This window comes from Mobula hypostoma, chromosome 7, assembly GCF_963921235.1.
Source record: "Mobula hypostoma chromosome 7, sMobHyp1.1, whole genome shotgun sequence".
In the NCBI taxonomy this organism is placed as follows: domain Eukaryota; kingdom Metazoa; phylum Chordata; class Chondrichthyes; order Myliobatiformes; family Myliobatidae; genus Mobula; species Mobula hypostoma.
The window spans coordinates 21705280-21725045 of NC_086103.1; the positions used below are offsets into that span (position 1 = coordinate 21705280).

A 19766-nucleotide genomic window follows, 5' to 3' on the forward strand; every position below is an offset into this window, starting at 1 on the left:
GAGGGGTACAGGACAAACAAAGGCAAAGAGGCTGGTTGAGGAAAAACACTTGGATGACTGGGTCAAAGGGCCTGTTTCTGTGCTGTAATACACTATGACTCATTAATTATAATTTATGACAAATTTCTATGCCAGTGTGAGGGACTAGAATACTAATTCAAATTTAACACAAAGGAAAATCAGCTTCAGCAACTTTACTTACCCCTGAGCTGGACCAATAGTCAGAGAGACACAAGGATGAATGCTAGAGATAGGTTTTCACATAATGGGATTCATAAAACAAAGGCTATTAACCTACCAATAGAGAGTTCATTCTTTCAAACAACATTGGTTACTGAATCTGTCATTCCTGCCTATAAAAAGATCTATGCCTCTTTGCGGTGACGAACCACCTTCAAAGTTAACCTGTGAGCTCAGTATCAATGGGACAGAAGCCAGCATCAGAAACAGGATTATTATCACTGACACATATTGTCAAATTTGTTGTGTTGTATATTTATGTGCAATACATAAATATACTATAAATTATAATATATCTAAAACAATCATATACATATAAAATTAAATAAGTGGTGCAAAAAGAAAGCAAGAAATTGTGAGGTAGTGTTCATGGGTTCATTGTCCATTCAGAAATCTGGTGGCAGATAGGAAGAAGCCATTCCTAAAATTTTGAGCGTGTGTCTTCAGGCTCTGGTACCTCCTCTCTGATGGGAGCATGAGAAGAGAGTGTGTGCTGGGTGGTGAGCGTCCTTAATAGTGGATTAAACCTTTTGAAAGTGTCCTCGATGGTGGGGGGGGGGGCGCGTGCCCATGTTTACAACATTTGCCCGTGCCTAAGTTTACAACCCTCTGCAGCTTTATCCAATCCTGTGCAGTGGCCCCTCCAAACCAGACAGTTAGCACGCTCTCTACGGTACATCTGCAGAAATCTGCTAGAGTCTTTGGTGATAAACCGATCTCCTCAGGGATTTGTTAGTTAAAATAGAGAAGACTTAAGGACTATCTGTAGATAGCAGTTGCAAGAGAACCTGTTTCCAGAATTCAGCAAGTTTGAAACTGCACTTAACACAATTAGATTAGCTTACTCTTTGCCAAGGACATAAGGGAAAAGCAAGTCTTAAGTTAATACAACTTTCTTCATTGAATTGCTAAACATCTAATAATTTAACTAGTTAACAACAAATTTTAAACATGAGATTCTACAGATGCTGGAAGTCCGAGCAACACACACACAGAATGCTGGAGGAACTCAGCAGGTCAGGCAGCATCTATGGATATAAATAAACAGTTGATGTTTTGGGTCGAGACTCTTCTTCAGGACTGGCAAGGAAGGGGAGTAGATGCCAGAATAAGAAGGAGGTGTTGGGGGGATGAGAAAGATCACAAGCTACATGATGATTGGTGATAGGTGGGGGAGGAGGAGGGATGAAGTAAGAAGCTGAGAGATGATGGGTGGACAAGGCAAAGGGCTGGAGAAGAAGGAATCTGATAGGAGAGGAGAGTGGGTCAAGGGACAAAGGCAAGAAGGAGGTGGCAGGCAGGTGAGGAGAAGATGTAATAGGCCAGAGTGGGGAATAGAAGAAGAGAGAAGGAGGAGGGAGAAATTACTAGAAGTTGGAGAACTTGATGTTCATGCCATCAGGCTGAAGGCAACCCAGACAGAATATGAGGTGTTGCTCCTTCAGCCTGAGAGGGGCCACGCTGTGGCAGCAAAGGAGCCCATGGACCAACGTGGCAGAATGGAACTCGGCATAGGAATTAAAATGGTCGGCTGCTGCAAAATTCTGCTCTTTGTGGATGGAGTGGAAGTGCTTCACAAAGTTCTCCTCACTTTATGTCGGGTCTCACCAATGCAGAGGAGGCCACATCAGGAGCACTGGATAAAGTAGATGACCTCAGCAGAATCACAGGTGAAGTGTCACCTCATCTGGAAGGGCTCTTTGGGGCCCTGAATGGAGGTGAGGGAGGAAGTGAAAGAATTCACAGTTGACCTGCACAGATAAATTCTGTATGATCAATGTCATCCCTATCTTGTTGACAGAGACTCAGGTTCATTGTCAGTTCTGCATTTTGAGCACGTAACCGATCAGTTGCTTACTGGGTCTCTGCAAATATGTGTGAACCCACAAATGTGGTTTTTGTCAAACTGAACGTGATGAGCCCACACATAAGCATTTGCTGTATAAGGTGATAAGTGTAAAGGTGACTAGAATGTGAGCTATGGCAGATGTCCCTGATTATGATCAAAGGGAAAAGAGGGATCTCACTTAATGTTTCATCATCATGTATAAATATATCTTGTATGGGGTGGCTGCATTGTGAGTGATAAATTTAGTTGGGTGCTCAACGTAAACTCTATTTCAAAGTACATATATGCCACCACATATAACCCAGAGATTCGTTTTTCTGCAGGAACACTCAACAAATCCATAATAAAAATGTAATAGAATCAATGAAAGACTGCACTAACTTGGGCATTCAACTACTGTGCAAAAGACAACATATTGTGCAAATATAAAAAGAAAGAAATCATAAGAAGAAATAAAGAAGAAACAAATATCGAGAGCATGAACTGAAGAGTCCTTGAAGGTGAGTCCATAAGTTGTGGGAACAGTTCAGTGATGGGGGAAAGTGAAATTGAGTGATGCTGTCCCCCTTGGTTCAAGACCCTGATGGTTGAGGGGTAATAGTTATTCCTGAACCTTGTGGTGTGAGGCCTGAAGCACCTGTACCTTCTTCCCGATGGCAGCAGTGAGAGGAGAGCATGACCTGGTTGGTGGGATCCCTGATAATGGATGTTGCTTTCCTGCGACAATGGTGCTCAGTGATGAGGAGAGCTTTACCCGTGAGGGACTGGACTGTATACACTACTTTTTGGAGGATTATAAATCAGCCAAGATGGAATGATGGAGCAGATTTGATGACCTAATTCTGCTCCTATACGTAACAGTCTTATTTAAAGCCTCTTTTACTGTGATCATAGTGTCTTGAGACAGAAAATAGCCGGTTCTCAGCTCCACTCCAGAGACACGGCCATCTAACCCAGATCAGAACCATCAATAGATGGCCTCACTGCTGTACATGGTTCCATTCAGTTGGACCTTGCCGTGCTACCTGTACTTCAGAGAAAGGTCCATGCAGGAAAACACCTTTGACTACAGGTCCATCAAGTAGTCACCACTGTGCAAGAGCGAAGGGTTGGATTAATCATGGGGTATGATTACTGAACAAAGGTCAGCACAAGTGAAAATGAAAGGGAGACCCTCCCCAGCAGGTTCTTCATGCATACTCGGGGCCTCAACCCCGTTGCACACTGCCCTTGAGATAGCTGCGGAGTGGATGAAATGAGGAATGGCGGCTTGTCGTGGTGGACAGGCTTGTGAGTTCCTGACATCCTGAGAGCGATGCTGTCTGGAGTTTAGCCATCTGGCACTTAGCTCCTGGTAGGGTCATTTATGGTGGTAAGGTCAAGAAGGAGGTCCTAGACAAAGGGCGATGCAAACAAGACTTCAACATTGCCAGAACCAGTTATGGACCGTGTAAGAGCGAAGGGTTGGTTTAATTGCGGGGCAGGATTACTGAACAAAGGTCAGCGCAAGATTGTGGGTTGAAATGCCTATACAGTGCTGTATTGTTCTCTGCTTTTTGTTCTATGAAAGCTGCCGACTGACACATTGTAGGGGGCAGCCACCACAAAGGCTTTGTGGGGAAGGACCACAGTCTAGGGGCCTGCCGTCACTGGACACTGAGGGGCTGTGTCCTGCCTAAATAACCTTTCAAACACATGATGGGCGTGTTGATTAAGGGAAAGATATGAGTGACACTGATGCAAAGGAATGTATTGAGGCCATAAGGACTAGAGACAAAGGAGCAGAATTAGGCCCTTTGGCTCATCGAGTGTGGCCCATCATTCAATCATGGCTGATTTATTATCTCTCTCAACCCCATTCTCCTGCCTTCTCCCTGCAAAATTTGACGCCCTTACTAATCAAGAATTGTCAACCTTCACTTTAAATACACCCTTATTCCGGCTTCTTCCCCCTTTCCTTTCCAGTCCTGACGAAGGGCCTTGGCCTAAAATGTCAACTGTCCATCCCCTTCCTTTGATGCCGTGCCTGGCCTGCTGAGGTCCTCTAGCATTTTGTGTGTGTTGTTCTGGATTTCCAGCATCTGCAGAAACTCTTGTGTTTACAGACTTCTGTAGACAAATAAGATCCAATCAAGAGATGGAGTTGTGGTTTATGTTATGGGCTTTTGCAGTGGAGGAGTTAAAAAAAAGATGCCGGAAGAGACATGTTCTAATTATTGCTTTAAATTATACAAACATTTCAAAACAGTACATTCAGCAATGTGGAGTCATGATTCATAGGTCTGAGGGAATATCTTGAGCTCTCACCACAAGAGATCAGAACCATTTAGACCATAAGCAGTGTTGAGCCTGGGTACAGACTGTTCGCTCGAGCTTTGCAGGTGTCTCATTCTGGGATGCACATGTGTGCTTATGGTGTGCATGCACACATATTTTGATAGATGCAAAGGAAGTTCAGATCTCAAAGGATTATTTATGTTAATTTCCTTTGAAAAAGGAATAAACTGCAAAAAATGCCAAGAACATCCAGGATTACGCAAAACACCTCCCGGGTACAAGTGGATACAGGATGTGTAGGATATCCCAGTGATGACTTGGTTATATTTCTGTCAGAATGGAAGAACAATGGGACTCCAGCAGCATTGATGCAATAATCTATTTATTTTACTGAAGCATATTTTTAAAGTGAAGCATGCCTTAGACCAAGAGGGTGGAAGTTAGAGATCAGTCCTGACTTCAGGACTGTGCTGTGGAATTTAACTAGTCCACCTTTGACAGGACTAGCTAAATCCACATAGATTGAGCACATATATGGCTTTGCGAACATTTGGCATGACATCTAAAACTTTGACAAACTTCTATAGATGTGTTGTGGAGAGCATATTGTGTGGCTACATCACAGCCTGGTATGGAAACACCAATGCCTTTGAACGGAAAATCCTGAAAAATGTAGTGGATACAGCGTAGTATCCCCACTATTGAGCACAGCTACGCGGAGTGTCGTTACAGGAAAGCAGCATCCATCATCAGGAACCCCCACCACCCAGGTCATGTTCTCTTTTCTGTGCTGCCATCAGGAAGAATATACAGGAGCCTCAGCCCCACAGCACCAGGTTCAGAAACAGTTATTACCCCTCAAGCATCAGGCTCTAGAACCAGAGGGGACAACTTCACTTGCCCCGTCACTGAACTGTCCCCGTAACCAATTAACTCACTTTCAAGGTCTCTTCCTCTCGTGTTCTTGATGTTTATTGCTTACTTATTTATTATTAATATTTTAATTATTATTAAAATTATTATCTTTTTGTATTTGCACAGTTGCTGTCTTTTGCACACTGGTTGTTGCCCTGTTGGTGCAGTTTTTCATTGATTCTATTATGGTTATTGGACTTAGTGTGTATGCCTGCAAGAAAACAAATCTCAGTGTTGTATATGGTGACATATATGTACTTTGATAATAAATTAACTTGGAACTTTGAACTAAAAGTTTCAGTGTTTTTCAACCCTTTACTTTTACTACCTGTCACCTCTCGGCTTCTCACATCATCCACCTTCCCCCCACCCTGCCACTTGCCAACTCACCTGGATTCACCTATTACCTTCTAGCTTGTTCTCCTTCCTCTCCCCCCACCCTGCCGCTTGCCAACTCACCTGGATTCACCTATCACCTTCTAGCTTGCTCTCCTTCCTCTCCCCCCACTTTCTTATACCGGCTTCTTCCCTCTTCCCTTCTTGTCCTGATGAAGGGTCTTGGCCCAAAATGCCAACTGTTTTTTCCCCTCCGTTGATGCTGCCTGATTGGCTAATAATCCTGGCAATGTTCTAAATCAGTGGTTCCCAACCTTCGGTCCACAATCCTCTTGCTTAATGGTATTGGTTCATGGCTTACAAAGGGTTGGGAACACCTGTTCTAAATGGAGAACAAGAAGTGGAATAGGAGTAGACTATCCAACTCCTATTGTCTGTTCTGCCTTTCAATAGCATCGTGTGTGATCTTATATTCAGTGTTATTCTTCTCCAATAGGAATATATCCCTGAATTCTTGAACCCTTTAATATCTAAGAGTCTGTCAATGTCAGACTTGAATGTTCTGATTGACTGAGTCAGTAGTGATTCAGATTCAGATTCGAGTTCATTTACACATCGAACCATACAGTGAAATATGTTGTTTGCGTTAACTAGAATGTACTGGGGGCAGCCTGCAAGTGTCAGCACACATTCTGGCACCCAGTTTGCATGGCTGCCATGTTCACCACAACAACACTAACAACAGCATCAACAACAAGCTGTTCTTGAGCTCGATTTCAACATTTAGGAGGAGTTTGGATAAGTATATGGATGATAGGGTTATGGAGGGCTATGGTCCCAGTACAGATCAATGGAAGTACAGTAGTTTAAATAGTTTGGCACAGACTAGATGGACCAAAGGGCCTATTTCTGTACTTTTCTATGATTCTATGACTCTGTAACATACTAACGGCAGCAAAACAAAGCAACAGCAGCAAAATAAGCTTCTTTTCTCTCTCCCAACCACCCACTCACAGACGCTGACGGTGGTCCAACCCCAGAACAGGCCACCTCTGGGCATTAAACCGGTAGCGGGCTCACAGATAACCAAAGATTCTTCCAGTGCACTATCCTGCTCCAGAAGGCCTACTTTCGACTTTTAGAAACAGACTTGTCTGCTTAACTTCTCTTTCTCCGACAATTTCTATTTTGAAAAGCAATCTAATAAGCTTTCACTACACTGTGCCCTCCCTTATGTAGGCCCACCAAATATGTGTGAAATATTCCAAATGCAATCCCACAAGGGCAGATCGACACCTTTTGATGTGCATCTGTCACGGAAATTGCGTCTGTCCGTCGCACAGATGTGACTCAGACTGGCAAGTGCGTAGCTGAATTTCCAGAAATTATACTGAACTGGTCTTAATCATATTTCACTCAGGGAAAAGTTTTGTTTCTGTTGTTAGTGGCACATGATTGCATTTCTGGTCTTTTGATTTTCACCCCATTGAACAGTTACAACTGCGGTGGCAGGAAAGCATCAGTGTGACATTGAATATGATGAAGTTACTAATAATAAATTGCTTCAATAGAAAAGTAAAAATAGAACCCTGGTTGCTATTCACTTCTCAGTGAGTTACTCTAAAGATATGTGCATTGAGCATTTTCTAGCTTCAGACATCCTCTGGGCCAAGAGATTAGTAACCAAACTATAAAAAGAATGACAAACAATTAAAGGAACTCACTGAAGAAACCAATCCTGGGGGAAAAGTAATTTTTAACTTAAATGTTCTTGACCATCCGGAAAGTGGTAATAAATAGGAATGCTTCCCGCTGCCCAAGAGATGGTGCAGTTATTTTACATTTTTTTGAATGGTGCGTTTTTTTTTGCCAACAGATTACATCAGCGCTTTGGATTTCTGCTTTTGTTTCTGTTTCTATCTCAGAATATTCCTTTATTAAAATAAATATACAATGGATTTCAGTTAACTGGGGCACATTGGGACCAGTACATTTTAGCCCAATTAAGTGCCTTCCCTGATTAGCCAAAGATTCATGGAAATAGTTTAAAAGGTATTAAAATAGACTAAATGCCATTTAATTGAGTAACAAATTATATATTTAAATGAAATCCAGAACAAATTAGAATATTACCAACACGACTACAATATGTTAAAACAGTGTTTTAGTTTCTAATAGTTACTGTTGGAGGAATTAATCTAGCGTACACTGCCATGTTCGTTTGATTGACTGTACATCAGGGACTCCCAGCTGTTTTTATGCCATGGACCTCCACCATTGACTGAGGGGTCAGTGGACCCCAGGTCTGCAGCCCCCAGTGTAAATGAACAACGTCAGAGTAGGCACCAAGTGTAAATAATGGACAACACTTTCAGTAATTGCATCCTCCGTATCTTCATTCAAGGTGATTGCCAATACCTTCAAATCTCTCTTAGTCCCAAACTTGTTGAAGTAGTGAAATCGTTTCAATTTTACTCCCAGCCATTTCTGGCATCTCCAAGCCTGAATGCTTGAAACTGCAGTGAGCAAAACAGTTCTGTGTTGTCTTACTGCTTAATTCTCACCACCTATCAGTGACAAAAATCACTGCTTTTTGAAAACAAACACACGCAACTGATGCTATTTAAAAACTGTTCATGCTAAGCTCGGTGCAGCGATCACACAATTGCACATTACTGACGCTAGTCAGAAACTTCTGCAACAGTCTCCTGGCCCAGTTAGGTGAGATAGTGCCCCAAATAAATGAAGGGAATCCCGGCAATTTTCTCCATTTGTTTTTGTTCTTTTGGAGTTGTCCCAAATAAGCGGCTGTCCCTAGTCATCGATAGTCCAATTAACTGGAAATTGCTGCATTTCATCTTTTATCCTTCTGGGACTGCCAGATGCAGAATCAAGTTTATTATTACTGGTGTACAGATATGTTGTCAAAATTTGTTGTTTTGCAACAGCAGTACAGTGTAATACATAAGGAACTGCAACGTGAAATATATTATATACATCCTCCTTCCTGGTGGATTGCATAGTGGTGTAGCAGTTAGCACAGCAGTGATTGCTGGTGTTGTAAAGCAAGGCAATGGTTTTCACCACCAGCAATCACCAATAGGAGTTTGATTCCTGACACTCTCTATAAGGAGTTGGTACATGGTCCCCATGACCATGTGGGTTTCCCCCTGGTGCTCTCATTTCTTCTGACATTGCAGAGGCATTTCATGAGGGTTAGTGAGTTGTGGGCATGCTATGTTGGCGCTGGAAGGATGGCATCACCTGTAGGTTGCCCCCAGCGCAAACCTTGGACTGTGTTGGTTGCTGAAGAACAAGATGCATTTTACTGTATGTTTCACTGTTTCGATGTACATGTGACAAATAGAGCTAATCTTTATCTCTTCCCTGATGACAGTAATGAGCAGAGGGCAAGTCCTGGATGGTGAAGGTTCCTAAAGTCAACTATAATCTGATTTGACTCTTTTAATTTAAGGTTGGCTAGAATTTTCATGCTCATGGAGTTGCCCAAACCCACCAGGGAGGCCACTTACCTAGACTAACCTGTCTTGAATCATCAGGTGTACTATCACTAGCACATGTCATGAATTTTGTTGTTATGTAGCAGCATCACATTGCAATACATAATAATAAAAATTGTAAATCACAGTAAGAAATTAAATAAGCAGTGCTAAACAAGATTAAAAAAAGTAGTGAGGTAATGTTCATGGGTTTAATGACCATGCACAAAACTCATGGCAGAGGGGAGGAAACTATTCCTGAATCACTGAGTGGATGTCTTCATGCTCCTGTACTTCCTCCCTGATGGTAGCAATGAGAAGCGGGAATGCCCTGGGTGATGGGGTTCCTTAATGATGGATGCCGTCTTTTTGAGGCATGATCCTTGAAGATGAAGATGTCCTGGATACTGGGGAGGGAGGCGAGCGCCCATGATGGAGATGACTGAGTCTACAGCCTTCTGCTGTGCCCTCACCCCTCTCCCCTCCATACCAGACGGTGATGCAGGTGGTTAGAATGCTCTGCATGGTACATCTGCAGAAATCCGTGACCGCAGGGGTTGAATGAGATGACCTGCTGTACCTGACAGGCATATGTCAGAATGGAGCAGGCTTCATATCGTGAAGAGGCTTTAGGCATCGGATAGTGAGGCAATGCCCCAAAACACATTAATTGCCTTTCACAGCTTCTTCCCCATGTCCTGAACTTAGATTCAGCAAAGGAGAGAAGTCAACACATCTGACTTACAGCTTGTCTTGATGGTCTGCGTTTGGACATACAGATCAAGGGCTTGAGACGAGGAGCAGTTGAAAACACAAGGAAAACATTCCATGATTGTCCTTTGAGCATTTTCTAGTGGAACAACTTGAAAATTTAGGCTTCAATCTGAATTTGACTCTGCAAGATGTGGCTTCACCATATGGTATAGAGGGGTGACCAAACAGGGTTGGAAAATGTTGCCGAACTATGTAGCTCCCTCATGGGCACTAGCCTCTCCAGCATTGAAGGTGAGCCTTGGAAAGATGGCATCCAGCATTAAGGACCTCCATCTCCCAGTACATGCCCACTTCTCATTGCGACCATCAAGGAGGAGGTACAGAAGCCTGAAGGCACACACTCAACGACTCAGGAACGGCTCCTTCCTCTCCACCATCAGATTTCTGAATGGACAGTGAACCCATGAACTCTTCCTCTGTATTTTTATTAACCTCTCCTTTTGCTCTACTTACTTAATTTATTTTTTGTACTGTATATACTGGAATGAAGCAACAGGGAGCTTGGACAAGATGGGAGAATGCGGTTGAGAGGAAAGTGACCTGGGCTGACCTTTGGAAAGCCGAACCACACCACATCCAATTTCTCATCCAGGCAGTGTACGATGTGCTTCCAAGCCCATCAAACCTGCACACATGGGGCAAGGCAGAGTCATCTGCGTGCCCACTGTGCTCCAAGCGAGGAGCCCTGGAGCACATCCTCAGCGGCTGTGCAAGGGCACTTGGTGAGGGACGGTACAGGTGGAGGCATGATCAGGTCCTGAAGACCATCGCTGAAGCCGTCAGTGCAGGAGTTGAGTGGGTGAAGCGGTCCCGACCCTCCAAGCAGACCATTGCCTTTGTCAGAGCTGGGGAGCAGCTGATACCTGCCAAAAGAACATCTGCAGGCATTCTGACCTCTGCAAGGGACTGGCAGCTGTTGGTGGACCTCAAAGGGCAGCTGAAGTTCCCCAACCATATCGCAGCCACCACCCTGCAACCAGACATTGTCCTAGTGTCTGAGTCTACTAAGTAAGTGGTGCTGCTGGAGCTGACAGTCCCATGGGAAGATAGCTTGGAAGAGGCCTTTGAAAGGAAGCTCTCCAAGTACGCAGGACTGGTCAGCAACTGTCAGCAGGCTGGATGGAGAGCGAGGTGTCTCCCAGTGGAGGTTGGTTGTAGGGGATTTGTAGCCCGTTCCTTTGCCAGAGCCTTCAGCATTTTGGGCATCGAGGGAGAGAGGAAGAGGAGAGCCATCCGCAGTACCACCGATGCGGCAGAGAGGGCCTCAAGATGGCTGTGGCTCAAAAGAGGGGAGCCATGGAGTCATAAGTAGCTAGCCATCTGGACACAAGCTGGGGTCTGATCAGCCCCGGCTGGGTCACCTGGAGGAGGTTGTATGATGCTGAAAGACCTGAAACACCCGATGATTCCAGGAACATCACTGAAGATATGTCCAGAAGCATCAATAGATGTACGTACACAGCTATTGTAATTTTTAACTTTTATTATCATGTATTGCAATGTACTGCTGCCTCAAAACAATAAATTTCACATCACATATTAAACCTGATTCTGATTCTGAAGGTGTACTGTAGGTAACCCAACGCAGTCCCAAGTGAGGCCTAGGCCCTGTTGGTATTGTCTCTGTCCTGTCTTGGCCTTGTCCACTGTTACAGTTGCCAGCTATTCAATGACTACAATATCATTGTCTATAAGCCTTAGAGAGGATACAAAGGAGATGTACCAGATTAGAGAGCATATCTTACGGGGATAGGTTGAGTGAGTTAAGTTCTCCTACATGGAGCAAAGAAGGACTAGAGGTGACTTGATAGAGGTGTATAAGGTGATAAGAGGCATAGTTTGTGTACGTTTGTTGTTTTTCCTTTCTGCACATTGGGCAGTAACCTTGCTGTTTCTTTAGCATCTGTCTATTTTTTACGAGGCCGAGCTGCTAGCTCGATGCTCAACCCAGCACGGATGGAAAGCGTGCAAGGGGCCGGCCAAAATCGAACTTGGGTCCATTTGCTGAGATGTCCAGTGCTGATGCCACCACACCACCGGACGCTATAGTTAGCATATTGCCAGAAGCATTTTCCTAGGGTGGAAGTGAACAGGTATAATTTTAAAAGTATAGGGGGTATGTCAGAGGTAGGTTTTTACATAGAGAACGGTGAGTGCATGGAATGGGGAGGTCGTAGAGGCAGATACATCAGGGGCATTTAAGAAGTTCTTAGATATGAGGGTGGTAGAAAAATTGAGGCCTATGTAAAGAGGGAAGAGCTAGATTGATCTTAGAGTAGGTTAAAAGGTCGGCGCACATCATGAGCCAAAGGGTCTGTACTGTGTTATAATGGTTTGCTTTTTAAGTTCGAACACACTCGAACCCCTGAAGGGCTTGCCATTCCCAGAAATCCCCCCAAAACTTGCCAAAACTTTTCCTATTCCCAACACTACCTGACACTCAGAATCCTGCAGCTGCTCTGTCATGAACTTCTTCACCTTGAACATTAAACAGGTGTATTATATACAAAATGATATGTGCCCGGTAGTCAGTTACAAGCCTGTAATTCATATCCTAAACCACACGAACAGAACTTGAGGAGCTCACAAATGTCAGCAAGACCGCAAGGCTGAATAGCTGCTTTGAAATACACTGTTAGACATTTGTTATTCCTTAGAATATGCAAGGTTTTGTTTATTTTATGTAATATCTCTATTTTAGTGTTTTCAAAAATTGTTTGCCAGGCGTGATGAATGTGGTATCAATGAGAGTAGGTGAAAGAGTAATAAAAGGTCAGGAAAATAGAAGACACGATGTATCTTTGTGGAATCACATGACCAGTTTCATGGTCATTTTTTTTCACTGACAGAATGGAATGAAAATATACTTTACTTTTAGTAGGATAAATAATGGCCTGAACATCACGTTGTGTTAGGATTCAGTATGCACTGCATTCCGTTTAATACAAAGGATGGTTAAGGTTATTTCAGAATTAGAATCAGGTTTAATATCACCGGCTTATGTTGTGAAATTCGATAACTTTGCAGCAGCAGTACATGCAATACATGATAAGTATAGAAAAAACCCTGAACGACAGTAAGTATGTATATGTATGTTAAATGTGAAATTAAAATAAGCAGTGCAAAAACAGAAATAAATTAAAAAGTAGTGAGGTAGTATTCATGGGTTCAATGTCCATTTAAAAATCGGAGGGCAGAGGGGAAGAAGCTGTTCCTGAATCGCTGAGTGTGTGTCTTCAGGCTTCTGTACCTCCTTCCTGATGGTAACAGTGAGAAGAGGGCATGGCCTAGGTGCTGGGAATCCTTAATGGTGGACACTGCTTTTCTGATCCTAGTTTGCAGTCTGTTTTGTGAGCTGCAAACTAGGATCAAGCACCTTGATTCACTTCCTTGTGGCTTTGGCTTTCCTACTGTGTTGCCCTCTTTCAAAAGGGGTCAAATGTCCTTCCGTACCTCAGGTAGAGGACAATTAAGCAGCCCAGCCAAAAGGGTGAATGTCAGAAAGCTTCTCACCTAAAATGACAATTATAGTCAAACCTAAAGTCTTTGTCAATCATCTACCCCTATTTGAGTTGTTGGATCCTGATGCTTTTTTATGATCCAAAGTCTCTACCAAAGTCAAGAATAAGGCATAAAACCTATTACTAGTAATTTTACTTAGTGATACAGCATGGTGAAGACCCTTCTTGCCTTTCAAGCCATGCCACCCCAAAAAATCCACAACCCTGATTAACCTTAACCTATTCCCAGGACATTTTACAATGACTAATTAACCTACCCGGTATCTGTGGGAGGTAACTGGAGGACCCGGAGAAAACCCAGGTATTCCTTAGGGAGGAGTCAACGTACAGAGACTCCTTAAAGAATAGCCTGTAATAATGTCACGGAAACCGCTACGCTACCATGGCACCAAATTTAATTGAGGGTTACAAGAATAAAGAATGAACAAAGATGGAGGAGCCAAGAGGACAAAGAAAAGACAATGGAAAAAGCCGTTGTGCTCACCCCATACTCAGACTAGAGAAAACAAAATCTCAGTGAGAACAATTAACCTAGAAAATGGCCAGATTCAAGTGGTGAAACATCTGCTACTAAAAACTAAGAAGCTTCTAGAAAAACACAGACGCAACTGTATTGTAATCGTTAGAAAATTACACGTATATAAGTGATAATATAAGAATACAAGCAAGCATAGAAAAGTTAAACTACAAGAAAAAAATTACAAAGAAGACAACAATTCTACACCCTAATTCAACAATGCTCTAGACTGGTCAGTGAGCTGAATATGCAAAGCTGGCAGTACCTAATTTTGTACCAGGTGTGCAACATTAGGAGGGGTATATATATAGGTTAAATGAAAGCAGGCTTTTTCCATTAAGGTTGGGTGAGGCTAGAACTAGTGATCATATGATAAGGGTGAAAGATGAACTATGTAAGGCAGAGGATCCCAATTTTTTTTATGCCATGGACCCCCTACCATTAGTTGAGGGGTCTGTGGAACTCAGGCTGGGAAATACGATTTAAGAGGAACTTCTTCACTCAGTGGGTGGTGCAAGAGTGGAATGAGCTACCAGCAGAAGTGACGGATGTGGGTTTGATTGATTGTGGGTTTTGATAATCACGTGGACGGGAGGGATATGGAGGGCTCTGGTTCCGTTGCAGGTTGATGGGACTAGGCAGAATAATATGTCAGCATGGACTAGGTGGGACAGGGGGCCTGCCTCTGTGCTGTGGTGCTCTATGCCTCTAATATGTTCTTTTAGTTCTTAATTAGGCATAAAGATTTATTTCATATTTGATGTCTACCTTCACGGGAGGACAAGTGAACTTGCTCTGAGTTATAGTGTAGAAGCAGGACAAAGCGTATGCTGACATGTCAGTGCTGTCCTGGGGGAATGATGAACTACTAGAGATACTGACATTTGTCAGACCACAGCCTGGGCTGCATTCTGGAGTGGACATAAAACACTTGCACAGGACTATTTCCTAAGCTGATGAGTTCTCCCAAAGTCACGGTCAGCATTTATGCCTCAACTAACATCTTTAAAACTGATTATACAGTCCCAAATGTACTATTGCTCTTAGTGGGGGAGGTACCATTGTGATTCTGCACTTTCTGTATAAATTATGATAGTGATAACTGTTTAAAAAGAGCTTATTTTCCTATAAGGAGTTTTGGGGTCAATAAGATTTCATTATGATTGTAAGGCTTTTACTTCCATTAGTTATTGGGATGCATTCATAGATTATTCTGTTATTTGGCTTCTTGAGGACATGTGTGGATGACTGTGCACTCACAAAAACTTTCTGGATCTTCCCCAACCAGCAGCTGTGGATGAACCAGGAGATTCATAATCTGCCGAGGGCCAGATCTGTGGTGTTCAGGGCTGGAAATCCCGAATCATACAGGAAGTCCAGGTATGATCTCTGGAAGGCCATTGAAAGCACAGAGAGGAAACTTCAGGCTAAACTGGAATCACACACAGACACTTCAGAGCTGTGGCAGGCTTGTGCGATGTAACTTCCTACAAGGTGAGATCAGGTTGCATAAAGGGCATCAATTCATCTCCTAGTCATAGTCATAGTCATACTTTATTGATCCCGGGGGAAATTGGTTTTCATTACAGTTGCACCATAAATAATTAAATAGTAATAAACCATAAATAATTAAATAGTATATGTAAATTATGCCAGGAAATAAGTCCAGGACCAGCTTATTGGCTCAGGGTGTCTGACCCTCCAAGGGAGGAGTTGTAAAGTTTGATGGCCACAGGCAGGAATGACTTCCTATGACGCTCTGTGCTGCATCTCGGTGGAATGAGTCTCTGGCTGAATGTACTCCTGTGCCCACCCAGTTCATTATGTAGTGGATGGGAGACATTGTCCAAGATGGCATGCAACTTAGACAGCATCCTCTTTTCAGACACCACCGTCAGAGAGTCCAGTTCCATCCCCACAACATCACTGGCCTTACGAATGAGTTTGTTGATTCTGTTGGTGTCTGCTACCCTCAGCCTGCTGCCCCAGCACACAACAGCAAACATGATAGCACTGGCCACCACAGACTCGTAGAACATCTTCAGCATCGTCCGGCAGATGTTAAAGGACCTCAGTCTCCTCAGGAAATAGAGACGGCTCTGACCCTTCTTGGAGACAGCCTCAGTGTTCTTTGACCAGTCCAGTTATTGTCAATTCATATCCCCAGGTATTTGTAATCCTCCACCATGTCCCAGATGAGCTCAATGCTTTATCGGCACACTTTGATAGGGAGAGTTATGACATTGATGCACGCCCCCACTTCTCCGGATGACCCTGTCATCTCAGTCTCTTTCAAAGGCGTAAAAGACATCTGGCCCGGACGGCATTCCTGGCTAAAGATCTGTACAGACTAACTGGCTGGAGTATTCGACCTAGTGTTTTAAAAAGACATCTATTGTATTGGCGCCCTGGAAAAATGTGACAACCTGCATCAATGATTGCTGTCAGGTAGTGCTTACATCAACTATAGAAGAGCCTCAGGATGTCGTGTCGTGAATCAATTTCTGACCTGGATCCACTCCAATTTACTATGGATGTACTGTTTGAAGTGTCTGTCTGGCTGTATCATGGTCTGATGCATCAATTCAAATGTGCAAGAATGTAAGAAACTATAGAGAGTAGTGGACTGTGCCCAATGTCTCGAGGGCATGCCCCTCCCCACCATCAGCAGTATCTACAGGAAGAGCTGCTCAAGACCCTCACTATCCGGGCCAAGCTGTTTTCTTGCCGCTACTATTGGACAAGAGATATGGAAGCCTGAAGTCCCACACCATTAAGTTCAAGAACAGCTACTTGCACAGCCTACTTACTAGAATAAACTCTTCTCGGGCTGCCAGCCTGGTGCAGGTATCGATTATAACCAACAGTGTGATGAAAAAACTCTGCCATCTTCGTCAGCGATGATGCCTGGGCATGTCTAGTCCGGTGGTATTTATGCCCCCTGTAGTCCATCCCTCCTGATTGGTCAGTCCTCATCCAATCAGGTTTCCGCTCTAAGACGAGAGGGCAAGAGTTTTAAACAAAGACGACTGCCTCACTAAGTAAGAACTGGAATGGAATTCAATTGTAAACAAGGTGGGAGAGCAGAAACCTAATGAAGAGTCTTGGCCTGAAACGTCGACTGTACTCTTTTCCATAGATGCCGCCTGGCCTGCTGAGTTCCCCAGCATTTTGTTTGGATTTCCAGCACCTGCAGATTTTCTCTTGTTTGTGACTATCACCACTTTGATTACTTTGTTCTAAAACAGATATTTTCCATTCTAAATGAGTTCTTGTAAAAATTGTATTTAATTTATATTTTTCTTATGAATGCTGCTATATGATGCAATATGCCTCTGGATGCTACTGCAAGTAAGATTATCATTGACCTGTCAGACATGTACTCATAAACTTTGATTCTGAAGGGAAGTTAGAACTTCCAAGGTGCACACAATTGGGAGTGCTAGTTCACCATGTCAGGCACCGAAGTGACGTTTGGAGTTATCGGTGTATTTAGGAAACTTTCGCTAATTGCATTGTCTGTGCCAGTGGGGTGATGAGGTGGTATCCGCACCAGACCTCAGGGCGAGAGATCCCGGGCTCAGGTCCAGCCCGCTCCTGCCCTGAGTTCTGCTCATGATGGGTTAAGTGTCAAGCTAGCATAAAACAGACAGACAGTAACGAAATGGCAAGGTTGCCGCCTGATGCGCCAAGTTGGCATGGGGAGGAACTTACTTTACATTAATTGCATCGCTGAAGGGACAAGACAGAAACATATGAAAGTGATCTTGTCACAAGAGATTCTGCAGATGCTGGAAATCCAGAGCAACACAGATAAAATGCTGAACTCAGGCAGTATCTATGGAGAAGAATAAACAGTTGATGTAGCGGGCCGAGACCAACAGGACTAAAGTGATATTTTCCTGTATGAAGGGATAATAGCTGTTAGCAGGAACTTCTGAGAGAGGAGCTTTCCTATTCCTACTAGTAATAGCAGTGACAGGATTGAGGGATTCAGTGATATTTTATGACTTGGGAAATTGCTCTTGATGAAACTGGCGGAACTGTCTGCAGGATCTAATGCACGAAGGCATGGGGGATAGATGTCGCATGACCTTTGAGGCATTGGTCAGACTTTGGGTTACAGGGCAGGGCAGATTGCAACTGGGGGTTAAGGACTGGATTCAGGAAGGCCTAGGGGAGTGGAAATTTACAGTGTGCACTGATGGTATTTAGGAAGCAGTTAGTAGTCTCTGTCCTCTATTAACCAGCAGGATGGAGCCAGACTGGAGCCAGGAAAAAAAGGAATGGCAGCCTTGCCTGTCAAATGCACAGTCCAGCTGTCAAGTAATTTTCAATTGCTACAGAAACATGGAGGTTATTTTGATTAAAGCAATAGGTTGATGGGAATCTAATGGAGTTATATTAATTGTCTTGTGAATCTCTTAGAAATATGCGGTAGCTGGTGAAAAAAGTTGCAAAGTTTAATTTTGCTGTGCATTATAATTTAATTATGGTTGTTGGTTAAGCACTCCAAATGAGTTAGTGCGAAAATACAAAAAAACATGGGAGAAACAGTTCAGGTCAGTAAATTTCTTTCCCGTAAGTTATTGAGGGAACAGACGGGAACCGTCCCTTGCCACTTGCCACACTTAAAAACTTCTTGTCTCCGACTAAACAAGCCACCATAAAGACAAGTCCTTCATACTTCCCGTCATTTATGGGCTGATAAGGGACGAGCTAATTTTATTTGTTATTTTAACTGGGTTTTGTGAAACTGTAGGGATAAGGTGCACAAGAAACCATTTCAGAGTAAATGATCATGCAGAGTTTCCGAATTATAAACATTATTTTTGAGCAGTATGTTTGTAAAAATGGCCTCTAGTTTATGGTAATTAAATAAGCTGCTTTATGGTTTTACAGAGGTTTGGGGGATTTTAACAATGTTCTTGGCATACTGTATGCTTGTACTAGGTGATAAAGATATGCTAAACCAAATTGAGCTATCATTATTTTTGCCCTCAATTTGTCTCTTATCCAATCGTTAACCTTCCACTTCTTTTGATTTTGATTTAAAAAGGCCTGCAAATCAAAATTCATTGTTGGAAAGTTTATTTGACTGTGCTTTTTATTTAATGAATGGTGACCAAATCTTACTTTTCATTTCAAAAATTAATTTCACATTTTCTTTGTTCAGCTTAAGCTTTTTTTGTTCAATACAAGCTGAAACCTAAAAGTGCACAATGGGTGAAATCTCTTCTGTAATCTGCTATGACTTCTGCCAGTGGAAGGAACGACTGAGAGCAGGATCAAATGGATCTGTTTCTTACCGTTGGTGGTTAAAATGCTGATCAAAGTCGGAAAAAAGTCTGCTAAACAGTGTTGTGGAGTTATGACAAATTATGGGTTATGGGTGGGTTATTAGTATCTGGGCGGAGGGGCTTATGTCCTAGAGAAAAATTCAAAAATCGCAACATGGTAACTAGTGAATTTAAATTCAATTAAATAAATCTGAAATTAGAAAGCTGGTATTGGTAACGGTGATCAAGAAATGACTAGATTGATATGAAACTTTATCTAGTTTATTGTGTCCATTACAGTAAGAAATTCTGCTGTTTATACTTTCCCTAATTAGGATGTTTTAAGATTATATTTTGTTCCTTTTCTCACTCTCCCAGCTAATACCAGAGGATTTCTTTGTAAGGTGAGTGGAGGAAGGTTTAGGGGAGACGGCAGAGGCAAGCTTTTTATTTACAGAGTGTGGCAAGTGTCTGGAATGGGGTGGTGGTAGAGCCAGCTACATTAGGGACATTTAAAAGACTCTTAGAAAGAAAAAAAAATAGAGGATCAAGGACTAT

General features: G+C 42.9%; 1 protein-coding gene across 4 annotated transcripts in view; it reads left to right on the top strand.

Annotated features, from left to right (window-relative positions):
• spry4 (sprouty homolog 4 (Drosophila)) overlaps nt 1-19766 on the top strand; it is a 55595-nt gene that overhangs the window by 10303 nt on the left and 25526 nt on the right. For 3 of the 4 annotated variants that reach the window (XM_063052647.1, XM_063052646.1, XM_063052648.1), the window contains exon 3: nt 15221-15423. In XM_063052647.1, coding sequence (XP_062908717.1) covers nt 15221-15412 — 192 coding nt within the window. In that variant the 3' untranslated portion in view covers nt 15413-15423. Of the gene's footprint in view, nt 1-15220; nt 15424-19766 lie in introns of those variants that run through there. The other variant, XM_063052651.1, reaches the window with a different exon arrangement.